General features: G+C 41.5%; 1 protein-coding gene across 2 annotated transcripts in view; it reads left to right on the top strand.

The window, feature by feature from the left end:
- Positions 1-13,630, top strand: part of LOC127424720 (1-phosphatidylinositol 4,5-bisphosphate phosphodiesterase eta-2-like) — a 253,133-nt gene that overhangs the window by 150,058 nt on the left and 89,445 nt on the right. Inside the window, exon 1 of one of the 2 annotated variants that reach the window (XM_051670138.1) lies at positions 11,810-12,056. The exons of the other annotated variant lie outside the window; for it this stretch is intronic. Coding sequence (XP_051526098.1) covers positions 11,810-12,056 — 247 coding nt within the window. Of the gene's footprint in view, positions 1-11,809; positions 12,057-13,630 lie in introns of those variants that run through there. 2 annotated transcript variants of the gene reach the window in all.

Genomic DNA, 13,630 nt, shown 5'->3' with positions numbered 1-13,630 from the left:
CTTGAACTTTATATATTTGGTAAGTGAGTGAATCAATATTTGTTCTATTAAAGGCCTTTCAGAGTTATTCAATAATTAGATGATTTTGTTTCAGCATGGCTTGTCAAAGTATGCAAATATATTTATTTATTATTATTTAAGCGACTCTAGAGCAAACATACAGTATATGCCTGATTTAGTTTCACTCTGCTTGGCAGACAACATGTATAATAAATCATATGTATTTAAATCTCAACATTTTCACACTTTGATGAACTTGTTTTAATGCTACAACAATTTAGTTAATACTTTCAAATACATGAATTACATTGCTTTTCATCTATTTATGAAATGTATAATTATTTCAGAAATGAAGGCATTTTCTCTCAATACACTAGGATTTTGGCTGTGTACCCACAGAAACAGCTTTACCGCCATTCTTACCGGTGTATCCAGTTTGCGCAAGTGTTATGTTTATGACTGTTTATGTTTTGACATAAAAACCAGAGAATTATCTGAATATTTCAAACCTCATGTAAGCATGGGTTTTTTGAGTTGTAATTTGTTTTTATAAATAGATTTGTGATAGATATCAGCATGTTGCTGTGCATGTAAAAGCACTCATTATTGTAAGAATGTGATATAATTGATTGCCTATTCAGTGTTGTCAATCATAACTCAAGTCCTAAGATCTCACAGTGTTCAAATCATAAAAAGCAAGCAATGTATCTGACAAGCAACAATCATAAAGTACAGAAAAGATTGCACAGTGCTCCGTGCTTAAGCCAAATGGTTTCTTTTCCACGTTTTCATCATGTTCATTTTGGACAGTGTGTACAGTCTGGGATCCTGCGCTTTGAATCATGCATTAGGTGCAGGCGGCATGGCACTAGCTGCAGTGTGTGTGGGCAAACAACATTGAATGTTTCACCAGACGGCCATATGCGCCATCTGTTGAAGGTAAGCTTCCAAGAGAACAGTTCCTTTAAGAGCTTTCTGCTTTACAGAACCCCTGAATCCTGAGTCTAGGCTTTCTTGAGAGCACAGATTGCCAGCTGTACCTCAGGAGGAGCATGCTGCTCCTTTGAGAGTGGTCATGTTGTCACCTTTACAGTTTGGCATCATCTGACCTTGGGGTTACACTTCAAGCCCTTAAGCCCCACCCATCTCACAGCTTAATAATAGAAATGCTATGTATAAATTATATTTATCGCCTCATGACCAGGGCCAATAGAATGTGTTGCCTTGACTTTCACGCTACAGTATGTCACCATAGAACAGCACCATGAATCTATTACATGCACAATCCCCCTGCAGTAACCTGGGGTTAGGTGTCTCGATCAATGGGACAATGATGATGGCTATTATCTTGCTCCCTGAAGAGATGGAGCCAGCAAACATCAAATTACAAGCCCTGATACTTACAGGATTGGGAGGGTTACTTTTGAAATGTATTCCACTACAGATTACAGAATACATGCTGTAAAATATAATTTGTAATGTATTCCGTTAGATTACTCAAGGTCAGTAACGTATTCTAAATACTTTGGATTACTTCTTCAGCACTGGTAGATTTTTTCACTTGTTTTGTCTATAAAAACTCTGCCAGTACAGTAAGACAAAATACATATGTTAAAAATACATTCTGAAAACTGCCATAAACAAGCCAGCAAGTGCACAAAGATCTTACTTTTTGTAGAAATGTCCTCTGGTCTGATGAAACAAAAATGAAACTGTTTGGCAATAATGACCATTGTTATGTTTGGAGGAAAAAGGGTGAGGCTTGCAAGCCGAAGAACACCATCTCAACTGTGAAGCATGGGGTGGCAGCATCATATTGTGGGGGTACTTTGTTGCAGGAGGGACTGGTGCACTTCACAAAATAAATGGCATCATGAGGAAGGAAAATGATGGAGATATATTGAAGCAACACCTCAAGACATCAGCCAGGAAGTTAAAGCTTGTTTGCAAATGGGTCTTCCAAATGGACAATGACCCCAAGCATACCTCCAAAGTTGTGACAAAATGGCTTAAGGACAACAAAGTCAAGGTATTGGAGTGACCATCACAAAGCCATGACCTCAATCCGATAGAAAATTTGTGGGCAGGACTGAAAAAGCGTGTGCGAGCAAGGAGTCCTACAAACCTGACTCAGTTACACCAGTTCTGTCTGGAGGAATGGGCCAAAATTCCAGCAACTTATTGTGAGAAGCTTGTGGAAGGCTACCCATAACGTTTGACCCAAGTTAAACAATTTAAAGGCAATGCTACTAAATACTAACAAAGTGTATGTAAACTTCTGACCCACTGGGAATGTGATGAAAGAAATAAAAGTTGAAATAAATCATTCTCGCTACTATTATTCTGACATTTCACATTCTTAAAATAAAGAAGTGATCCTAACTGACCTAAGACAGTTAATGATTTCTATGATTAAATGTCAGGAATTGTGAAAAACTGAGTTTAAATGTATTTGGCTAAGGTGTATGTAAACTTCTGACTTCAACTGTATATACGTATATATATATATATGTGTGTGTGTGTGTGTGTGTGTGTGTGTGTGTGTGTGTGTTTGTGTGTGTGTGTGACCACTACATTGGTTTAAGAAAATGTTAGAAAAAGGCTGTGGCAACATTTTTAAAAAATGACATTACATTAGGGCTGGACCATAGGACAATGTAATCAGATATCAACGATATCTGACAAACATCCCAGTGCTGATATCGACGCTCATTGACAGAAAATGTTCGACAATATCGGGAAATGACAAAACCATGGAGCTGGGAAGATGCCAGATATATTAAATAGTAGCCCAGGGTTTGAAATTAGCACCTGTGAGTCGTGACCTGCCAAATGCAGGTTGCCTATTTCTTGTGCAGTGGTGGGTAATTTTGCTCATCTACCTGCCACTGTGGCGGGAGACCTGCAAGACGCCTCGAGTGACACATGACAAGAAATGCTGTTAGACACAAAGACACACGCTTGAAGAAACAAACTTTATTATATTTTTAAAAACAGTTGACAGTCATCAATGCACGTGTCTTATTCACTGTTTGTTCAGAGGCGTTCAGCGCAAGCATGTCTCATGGAACGCACGCATTTAAAGACTTTTCACTCTTTCTTTTCTATTTCAGTCATCTGAAAACAGTTTGCAAGAATACTGTTGTCTATGAGAATGCTGCAAATGACCTAAGATATTCTCAGGAGGTGCTCGGAGTTAAGTTCGCTTTATTTCCACATGCATTGCGAACGCCACTCTGCAGGTTCACAAATAAAAAATAATACAAAACACCTTAAACATAAAATGTATTTAAATTATCATTATTATTATGTATACATTTATAATTTTCTTTAGATTTTAATTTGTAAAAGTAATTTTCTACCTGTTGTTGTAGACGGATACTTGCCTGATGGCAAATGAGGTGGTTAAATAAAAATTTGTTGACCACTTCGTTATTTTAATTGATTTTTCGTATCGTTTGAAGTGCAACTTGAATTTAGAAATATCTTTGTATCTTTGGAAATATCATTTTTTTTTTTTTTTTTTGACCAATTTGTGCTTTTCTTATGAACAAAGTTACCAGCATTAACAACATTAACAAATTTTCACTGACTTAATTCAGTGTGGAGGACATAACTGATAACAAATATAAAACAGATATACACAAGAGAAACAGATACACATACATAAAGAAGAATAAATAAAGTAAAAGAACTATATACATAATGTAAGCTATAAATGATTTACAGGAAGAAAGTGTCTGTTGAAATAAAGGTAATTAAGGTGTCTATCAAAATAAAAGGAGGAGGAGAAAAAAGAAACAGATCAAACAAACAAGAGAACCTGCAGTCCCGTTTGCCTTAATTTACAGCTACTCTCCTATCCTATACCTTTAGATCACTTAAGTTTTAAGAATGGAAATCAAGCTGTCATGAGTTTGGTTCTAGTGCAGAATAGTTGTAATCTTTGCTCTATTAATTAAAGCAGTGGATCGCTCCAAACGAACAATATCTATAAAATAGGACAACCATTGCTGTTTTGACAAAGAATTAGGAGGAAACCAAGAACTAATGATAGTTTTCTTTGCAGCTGTTAACCCTGAGAAGAAAGTCAATTTTTGATTTAAAGTCAGGGTTACAGAGGAGTCATCATTAAGAAGGAAAAGACATGGCTCAGGATCAAGTGTCAGTTCCAAAAGTTGTGATAGAACAGCAGAGACTTTAACCCAGAAGTTGAAGATCGGGGTACATTCCCAGAATAAATGGAAAAAGCTACCAATTGCCCCAGAGCTACATTTGTCACACGCAGGGGAGGAAATGAGTTTCATTCTAAAACGTTTCAAGAGTGTATAATATATTCTGTGGATTACTTTGCAGTTTATCAGCTGGTGGGCAGGGTTTTTAGACGAGATTGAAACATTTTGCCATATTGTTTCCCAGTCAAAACTGCAATCCTGCGCTTCAAGCTCTCTGTCCCAAATTCGAGTAATACCAAGAGTTCCACATTTCTCCATGACAAGACTACCATAAATAATAGAGACCTTGGCTATTTTCCCCTTCATGGATTCAAACCAATGAGCCGTGGGGTGAGATGTCTGTCCCAAGGAACTTCATAAGCCTTAAGTGAAGATCTCAACTGTAAATACAAGAACCACGAGAATCCCGTCAGATTATAACAAGACTGCAGATCCTGGAATGTCCTTAACCCTGTCTCATCATAAATATTCTCTAAAGTGTTAATGCCTCTATCTGACCACAGAAATATCACATTTTTATAAAAAATATTGTGAACATATTTCTTGTATATTTCCCAGCCCTACATTACATGGTTAATTATGTATCGCAGCAGTTACAAGGTGTCCAGTGTGTGGTGCTAAAAGCGAGTTAAATTTTCTCTGAAACAGATGAGATTTTTAAGGTTAATGCTCTATCGAGTTTAAATCAACAAAACTGACCTCCCTAACCTAAACCTTAAACCTAATAGTGTCACGAGCGCACCGGGCTCTCCCTCACCGTCAGTCGCCCGCTTTCACTCGCCTGAGTTTTAATCACCCACACCTGCAGCTTATCATCACCTCGTTACGACATGCACTTAAGTCTCACTCTTACACTCAGTCAGCGTCTAGCCTTGTTGAAAGGTACCTTGGACTTCCCTCTTGCTCTGCCACAGTGGAAAACTGCTTGTCTGTTTACTACTTACCTGATTGTCAATGATCTGTTCTGGATATACTAGATAAGTGACTCTGAGAATTCTGAGAACACGGCATACCTACTCACCTGTGTTAACCTCACCTGTTTGTCAACGATCTGCTCCTGATGTGCAAGATAAGTGACTTTGTGAAACCTGAGTTTACTGCATATATACTCACCTGTTTGAAAATTGCCTGTTAGACAATGAACCTCTCTGAATGTACTGGAAACGTGACTTTGAGAACTCTGGAAATACTTTATGTCTTGATATACAAACCTGCTCCTCTGTTTATGAAAGTGACTCACCTGTGACCCTGTCTGAAGTTTAAGTTACCTGTTTGGGCATGTGTTGATTTGGAATTAACCATTTATGGATCTGTGCCTTCTGCCTTGGTTCACTGTATGATCAAAGACTGTGTTCAAAGACTTTGTACCTGAACTGAATACTTACCTCACTTTGCTTACCTGCTTTTCCTGTGTCCAGTGTAATAAACTCCCGCATCTGGGTTCATCTCAAGCTCCTGAGTTGGCGTGTCATTACAGAAAGGCTAGACCGAAAGGAAAACGAACCCAGCGGGGGTTACCGCCAGCATGGATGATGATCCATTCATGGAACTGGTGCGTCAGCTCTGAGCGACCTTCCTCCACACTCCTGACCTTGCAAATTTGATCCCACTCTCTCACCTCATCCATACAACACATTACAGGAGAACTGACCGACAAACAGATTTAGCACCCACCACTTTCAAAGTCATGTAGCTCCCTGGTTTATTTATAGATTTATTCAGACAAGACCTTCCTCTCCCTGAATACACCTTCAAGTTCTGTCAACTCATCTTTGCCACCACTATCTTGGACCCCTACCTCTGTGCCATTTACAGAATGGGCTTGAACTTTCATCATCCCACTGCCCTTCCGCAAGTAGAGAATCTTTCCTTTGCGAACTATGTCCTAGCCATGCTGGACCTCCATTACCCCTCGCCTGCATTGATATATATGACAGAGAAGGTGACTTCTCTCCCAGTTTTCTCCCCTCACATTGTGGTTTATGGCGGGAACCCCATGCCACATTCTTGTTCCAAGCCTTCCACAGCCCCTGTCTCCTAGCCTTCCACGGCCCCTGTCTCCAAGCCTTCCACGGCCCCTGCCTCCAAGCTTTCCACGGCCCCTGCCTCCAAGCCTGTCACAGCCCCTGCCTCCAAGTTTCCCACGACCTCTGCCTCCAAGCCTCCCACGGCCCCTGTCTCTCTCCATACATTCCCCCGGTACCCTGTGGGTTATGGCTGGAACCCTGTGCCACCGCCGCCGCCTGCTTCGGGGACCAAGGAGTTTATCCCATTTATTACTGCTCTCACTTCAAAGTTGAATGATCCCCCATTGATATCGGTACGTAGAGCCATGAAGACCCTTCCTCACCAATTATCAGTGCCCATGCCTGCCACGGTTAACGAGACAGTGCCCATGCCTGCCACGGTTAACAAGCCAGTGCCCATGCCTGCCACAGTTAACGAGCCAGTGCCTATGCCTGCCACGGTTAACGAGCCAGAGCCCAAGCCAGCCACGGTTACTGTCACAGAGCCAGAGCCAGTGCCAGTAGCCTCGACCATCCCAGAGCCAATGCCAGTGGCCTCTACCATCCCAGAGCAAATGCCAGGAGACTTGACCATCCCAGAGCCAATGCCAGTATCCTCAACCTTTCCTGTAACAATGCTCCCAGTTGTCTGGAAGAAGAGGAGAAGAGGGGCTCCTGCTTCCCAGTCTCTGCCCACGCTCATGACCACGGATGTCATTCCCAAATCTCTGTCCATGTTTATGACCACAGGAGTTGTTCCCAAGTCTCTGTCCATGTTTATGACCCCAGAGGTCATTCCAGAGTCCCTGCCAGCGTTCCCGACCATTGAGGTCGTTTCTCAGTCTCTGCCCATGTTCACAACCATGGAGGTCATTCCCAAGTCTCTGTCCATGTTTACAACCAAGGAGGTTTTTCCAGAGTCCCTGCCAGTGTTCACGACCACAGAGGTCGTTTCCCAGTCTCTGCCCATGTTTCCGACCACGGAGGTCATTTCCCAGTCTCTGCCCATGTTCACGACCACGGAGGTCATTCCCAAGTCTCTGCCCATGTTCACGACCACGGAGGTCGTTCCCAAGTCTCTGTCCATGTTTATGAACCCAGAGGTCATTCCAGAGTCCCTGCCAGTGTACCGGACCACAGAGGTCATTTCCCAGTCTCTGCCTATGTTCATGACCCCACAGGTCATTTCCTAGTCTCTGCCCATGTTGACAACCACGGAGGTCATTTTCCAGTCTCTGCTCATGTTTATGACCACGGAGATCATTCCAGAGTCCCTGCCAGTGTTCCCGACCACGGAGGTCGTTTCCCAGTCCCTGCCAGCGCTCACGACCACAGAGGTCATTCCCCAGTCGCCGCCAGTGCTCACGACCCCGGAGGTCGTTCCCCAGTCGCCGCCAGCGCTCATGAACCCGGAGATCGTTCCCCAGTCGCCGCCAGCGCTCACGACCATGGAGGTCTTCCCCAGTCACCGCCAGTGCTCACGAACACAGAGGTCATTCCCCAGTTGCCGCCAGTGCTCACGACCATGGAGGTCAGTTCCCAGTCACTAACGGCTCCTAGCCGTGGGCCTCCCATGGCCTCATCCCTCGAGCCTCCCACGGCCTCATCCCTTGAGCTTTCCCAGACTCCACCTTCCATGGCTTCACCCCTCGGGCCTCTCACGACCCGGCCTTCCACAGCCCTCTGAGTCTTCCATGGCTCCACCCTCACCCCCTGTAGTTCCACTTCCTGCAGCCAAACAGCCTGACCCCATCCCTGCTCTGTGGCCACCTCCCAGACCTCCTGACCCTGTCCCTGCTCTGTGGCTACCTCCTAGGCTTCCTGATCCAGTCCCTGCTCTATGGCTGTCTCCCAAGCCCCCTGACCCAGTCCTTGCCCAATGGTCACCTCCCTGGTCTCCTGATCATCCACAGACTGTCTGCCAATCCCTCCTGATCATCCTCCTGGATCCCCCCCATCATCTGTGTCCTCCTGCCCTCCCCCATCTTTGGGCGCCAGGAGTCGCCCTTTAAGGGGGGGGGGTTCTGTCAGGAGCGCACCGGGCTCTCCCTCACCATCAGTTGCCCACTCTCACTCGCCCGAGTTTTAATCACCCACACCTGCAGCTTATCATCACCTCATTAAGACTTGCACTTAAGTGATGCTCTTACACTCAGTCAGCATCTTGCCTTGTTGAAAGGTACCTTGGATTTCCCTCTTGCTCTGCCACAGTGGAAAACTGCTTGTCTGTTTACTACTTACCTGATTGTCAACGATCTGTTCTGGATATACTAGATAAGTGACTCTGAGAATTCTGAGAATACAGCATACCTACTCACCTGTGTTAACCTCAACTGTTTGTCAACAATCTGCTCCTGACGTGCAAGACTAGACAACAAACCTCTCTGAATGTACTGGAAACGTGACTTTGAGAACTCTGGAAATACTCTATGTCTTGATATACAAACCTGCTCCTCTGTTTATGAAAGTGACTCACCTGTGACCCTGTATGAAGTTTGTTACATGTTTGGGCACGTGCTGATTTGGAATTAACCATTTATGGATCTGTGCCTTCTGCCTTGGTTCACTGTATGATCAAAAACTTTGTTCAAAGACTTTGTACCTGACCTGAATACTTACCTCACTTTGCCTACCTGCTTTTCCTGTGTCCAGTGTAATAAACTCCTGCATCTGGGTTCATCTCAAGCTCCTGAGTTGGCATGTCATTACTTACAGAAACCTAAAAGGCTAATTTGACCTGAAAATTGCATTTGCTGAAGCAACCACATAATTTTGTGGTGCTTCTATTTAATTTTCTGCACACCTGTTGACTCATATATGGTTCTTCAGGATTCTTTCTCCAGTCCTTCACGTTGCAAGTGCAATGCAATCAGAAACTTTACCATGCTTGAATAAGCTTGTACCTGTAAATGTTGTTGGTAACATAATTCAAATGTTAAAATGTATTGCTTTACAAGTCATGCACACTAGCAAGTGTTTTGATGTCATAAGATAGCATTGTGTGAGGAACAGAGGGAAAATTTTGTGTTTATGAACTGATAATTTGCCGTTTTACTTGTGATTTGTGTAAAAGTGAAAAAAAGTAACAGCTCTTTTCAATGAGCCACATTGTTTGACGTATCATTCATGTCCGTAGCACAAACAGTACAGTTACAGAGTTATGTGGCAAAGTTAAATACTTAGGGTTAGGGGTTTGTTTAAATCTATAACCCTAAATATGAGCAACAGTAATAGTGATGCTAAAAGTTGGTGTGATCTTGTCACGTGTTTTGTAGACCAGTGGCCCTCAATCAGGAGACCGGGGCCCACTAGGGACCTCAGCAAAATTCCAAGTGTGCCACAAAATGTCTTGTTCATTTGTGGCATAATGCTGAATTCCACAAAAATAATTTTGACTTGTCCCTCCTTCTCTTTAAAAAAAGCAAAAATCGAGGTTACAGTGAGGCACCTACAATGGACGTGAAAGGGGCTAATATTTGAAGGATTTAAAGGCAGAAATGTGAAGATTATAATTTTATAAAAAGCACTTACCATACTTTCTGGAAATAAAGTTGCACATGAATATAAGTTGCACCTGGTCAAATTCGTGTTGTTGAGAGAGAGAAAAAAAAACTCAGATAAGTTATATCCGTGTTTAAGTCGCAATTACAGAGGTTGACAACAAGAGTTGTGGAAAATCAGATGTGATCTAGGAGCTTTTTACAACAAAGATGCCTCTACTGTAAATAAGGTCTATAGCTCAAGTAGGTATAGCTGCAGGCCGGAGATCTCCAAATGGGTGCGGAATCTCGAAAATAGGCCGTGGTTTCTCCAGAAGAGGGCGGGGTTAATCCAAAAGGGGGTTGTGCCAACTCCAAAAGGGGGAGACGCCTCCACAGACGATTAGGGTTGGGAAAGGATTAAGGAATGGGCTCCCTATATATTTGCAATTTGGAGCTCTGTGTGCAGCTAAACCCTTCTATAGCTGCAGCCAGGAGATCTCCAAATGGGGGCATATTCTCCAGAAGGGGGCAGGGTTACTCCAGAAGGTGGGTGGGACAGCTCCAAAAAGGAGCGACACCTCCATACATGGTTAGGGTTAGGGAAAGGGTTAGGTTAGGGGCTCTGTACATCTTTGCTGGTGGTTTGGAGCTCGGCCTGCAGATATATCTTTCTCCTCCTGCCACTCAACATGCCAGACGCCCTCTGTGAAGATAACCTCAGGATCTACACAGCTTGTTTTAATCAGGGGTATTTGCTAATAAAGTAATCATGTGTAACATTTTTTCATATTCTATTTATGTTTCATGAAGAAACACAACAAATAAGCCACATCTGTTTATAACATAAACAGCCCCTGTCGGACCTCTGTTGGAGTTCCTGTAGTTAAACTCCTGTAGAGCATGGCAATAGCAACGCCAAGATCATGGGTTCGATCCCCAGGGAACTCACAAACTGATAAAATGTATACCTTGAATGCACTTTAAGTCGCTTTGGACAAAAGCCAAATTTATGCCAAATGCGTAAGTGTAAGCATAAGCTGTATACAAATAAACAGTTTTTAGTCTGTGAGCAAAACAATATGCTGGTTGTATTCTATTCATTCACTAAAGTTAGTGACTGCCTATCTATGTATATTTCTGATATTTGCAGCCCTCTTTGCTGTGCATTTATTATCCGGTTCACTGACTGAAAGTTTTTACTATGAGTGAAATGAAACTTAATTTTGTGGGCATGTGAGGAGTTGCGTTTGACAGCGGTCTGGAGTTTGTTTGAACAGTAATGTTATGATGGGACAGAATATTTAAACTGGCTGCATAAAGTACTTAGTAAAATGCAAAATGTTCTGATTTGGCTGATTTAAAATGCTTCTTTGTCTCTATGACTGATGTTTTCATCTGTTTGTGTAAGCATATGTGTTTTGGTGTGCAGAGTGTTTTTTACCGGCCGACATCAATTACGTGTAAATTATGTAAATATGTCACTTCGGACTATGAGTCCAGCTTCTGGTGAGCAAAGGTTCAAGTGGGTGGGGTGGGGGTCCTTGGAGTAAAAAAGATGAGAACTGTTCTAGGCAGTCACAATTTCATTATGTATGTCACAGCTTTGGTAACTGTCACAGTTCTGTGGTTGGGAAACAATCACATTGATGTTTTTTTTTAAATTATTATTATTATAGTAATTGCAGATAAATGAAATGAACTCTCTCTCTCCCTCTCTCTCTCACATTCTGCGTGCAGTAAACTTAATCTTAATCCCCTAGACCTGGATTACAGTTCTGAGGGGATTTAAGTGTCTGCTTGACAGGTGTTGCACAGTAAATAAGTTAGCATCTTTACTTGTACAGCATCTCTCAAAGCATGCCAACAGAAAGAGGACTGAAGATGAGCTAAAACACTTCTGATGCCTGCATCAAATCTGCAACTTTGGACGTACCATTTTTCTTTTCTTGCCATCAGATTTCATTGTTGGATGGAGGCCAATGTAGACATTTATTTGAAAGTGTGAATGTGAGGATATAAAGACAGGCAGCAAAACACGAATAAGAAAGCAAGGACACTACAAGTCATTTGGAAACCACTCAGAGGGATGTGCGCAGCTGTCTTACGGGCCAGTTCGGTCACTTCTGCCGTGATGCCCCCAACACTGGCCCCTGAAGTGAAACCCACTCCTGCCACCAAGCCAGTGACCCCTTCAGCTCGAGTGCCAACCCCAGTGGTGGGCATTGCCTACTCTAAGGCTCTCCACAGGCTGACTCTGTCACGACTCCTGGCGGATTACTTCTGGACTAAAGATAGTACTGTGTATGGATCCAAATGGAGGTTAGGTGTATTTGGTAAGACCTGGAGAAATAGGTTGGGAAAAATTTAGACAGATGATATTTGTTACCCTTTTATATATATATATATATATATATATATATATATATATATATATATATATATATATATATATATATATACACACATTTCAAATAACTAACTGCATTGATTTATGAAGCTGCTTCACTTTAGTGTATGACTCAAGTCCTTTTGGGATGGGTTTTATTAACCCTGGTTCAGTGGTTACTCTCTGTACACTTAAGCCATGTAGATAGCGCTCCTGGATTCAGAGTTACTGCTTGAGAGTCAGGAATGAGTATCTTTTTTATTGCTAAAATAATCAAAAGATGTGTCCGTTATTAGTGTTTGCATAGTGACACATCACAATTACTATTGCTCATGCCTATCCATGAGTATGACACCATGTCCTAACCAGACGCGACAAATGATAATGTGTTTTCCATGTTAATTCGTTTTTGTCCTTTGTCCTCAACGAGCGATATTTTGTCGACCACTTGATTTCTATTATTACAGCATTGCGATGGGCAGCACCACCCATCATTAGTCTAAAATTCTGTTCCTCATAGCTGTTAATTAAACATCAAATATGTTCTGACATATTGTGTCACGTCACGCAGCAGTTTTGCATTCATTGTTGACAGACAGATTGCTTGTTACGACACTTCGGTGTGGACATGAATGATGTAATAATTGCGCTTGTTAAATAGGTGTGGTATTACTTTTCTTTTTCTTTTTTTGAGTTTATCCTTTTCAATGCTGTTCTTTTTCGTGTTCAGACTTGTGGCGAACAGGCGAAAAAAATGCCGATCCCGAGCAACCACGTAGCAATGCCCTAGCAACCACTTGTCAGGGTTTCCACAGCCATAGAAAACCTGGAAGTATCAGGGAATTTTAAAATGGTCATTTCCAGGCCTTGAAATTAATAAAATCTTAAAAGTCTTGGAAATTTCTATAGTGAATACAACTATTTCTAGTTATGTTAGAAATATTTAAATGGCTAGAAATTGCTCTTTGTGAGTGCAATCTACAATATATCAAATGATTCCTAAAAATCCATATTCAGTAATCACAAACTAGCTCATGGAGTGACATCAGCTCATTATTTTATGAGTAAAATACTTTATAACTTGTGTTACTCATAGCTACTTAACACTCTTGTAATATTCGGGTCAATTTTGAACAGTTTAAGAGTTAAAAACAGTGCAAAACTAATATTAATCTTGTATTTGGTCAAAATGCCTTTGGAGTCTCCATAACCATGAATTATTAAATAAGTAAAAAAAAACAACAAAAAAAACACAATATTTGTATTATACTTTTTTATATTTACAATAAAAAAATACGATAGCATATTTTTAACAATTGTGTCATGTTTAACCAAATTAAATTATTAAAACATAAAAATTTTTTAGTTTTTTTTGTTTCTTCTTCATTTTATTAAAGATTACGCACTTCAATTTGATGTAACTTTTTTATGAAATTGAAACATGTAAATTTTAAAATAGGATAAAATATTTTTTGGAGCATATGCAATGTCAGGGTTTTCAGTTTTTGGTGTCTGCTAGGG

Source organism: Myxocyprinus asiaticus, chromosome 33 (assembly GCF_019703515.2).
Source record: "Myxocyprinus asiaticus isolate MX2 ecotype Aquarium Trade chromosome 33, UBuf_Myxa_2, whole genome shotgun sequence".
In the NCBI taxonomy this organism is placed as follows: Eukaryota; Metazoa; Chordata; class Actinopteri; order Cypriniformes; family Catostomidae; genus Myxocyprinus; species Myxocyprinus asiaticus.
The sequence above is the reverse complement of the archived record's forward strand: the minus strand, read 5'-3'. Positions and strand labels throughout refer to the sequence as shown.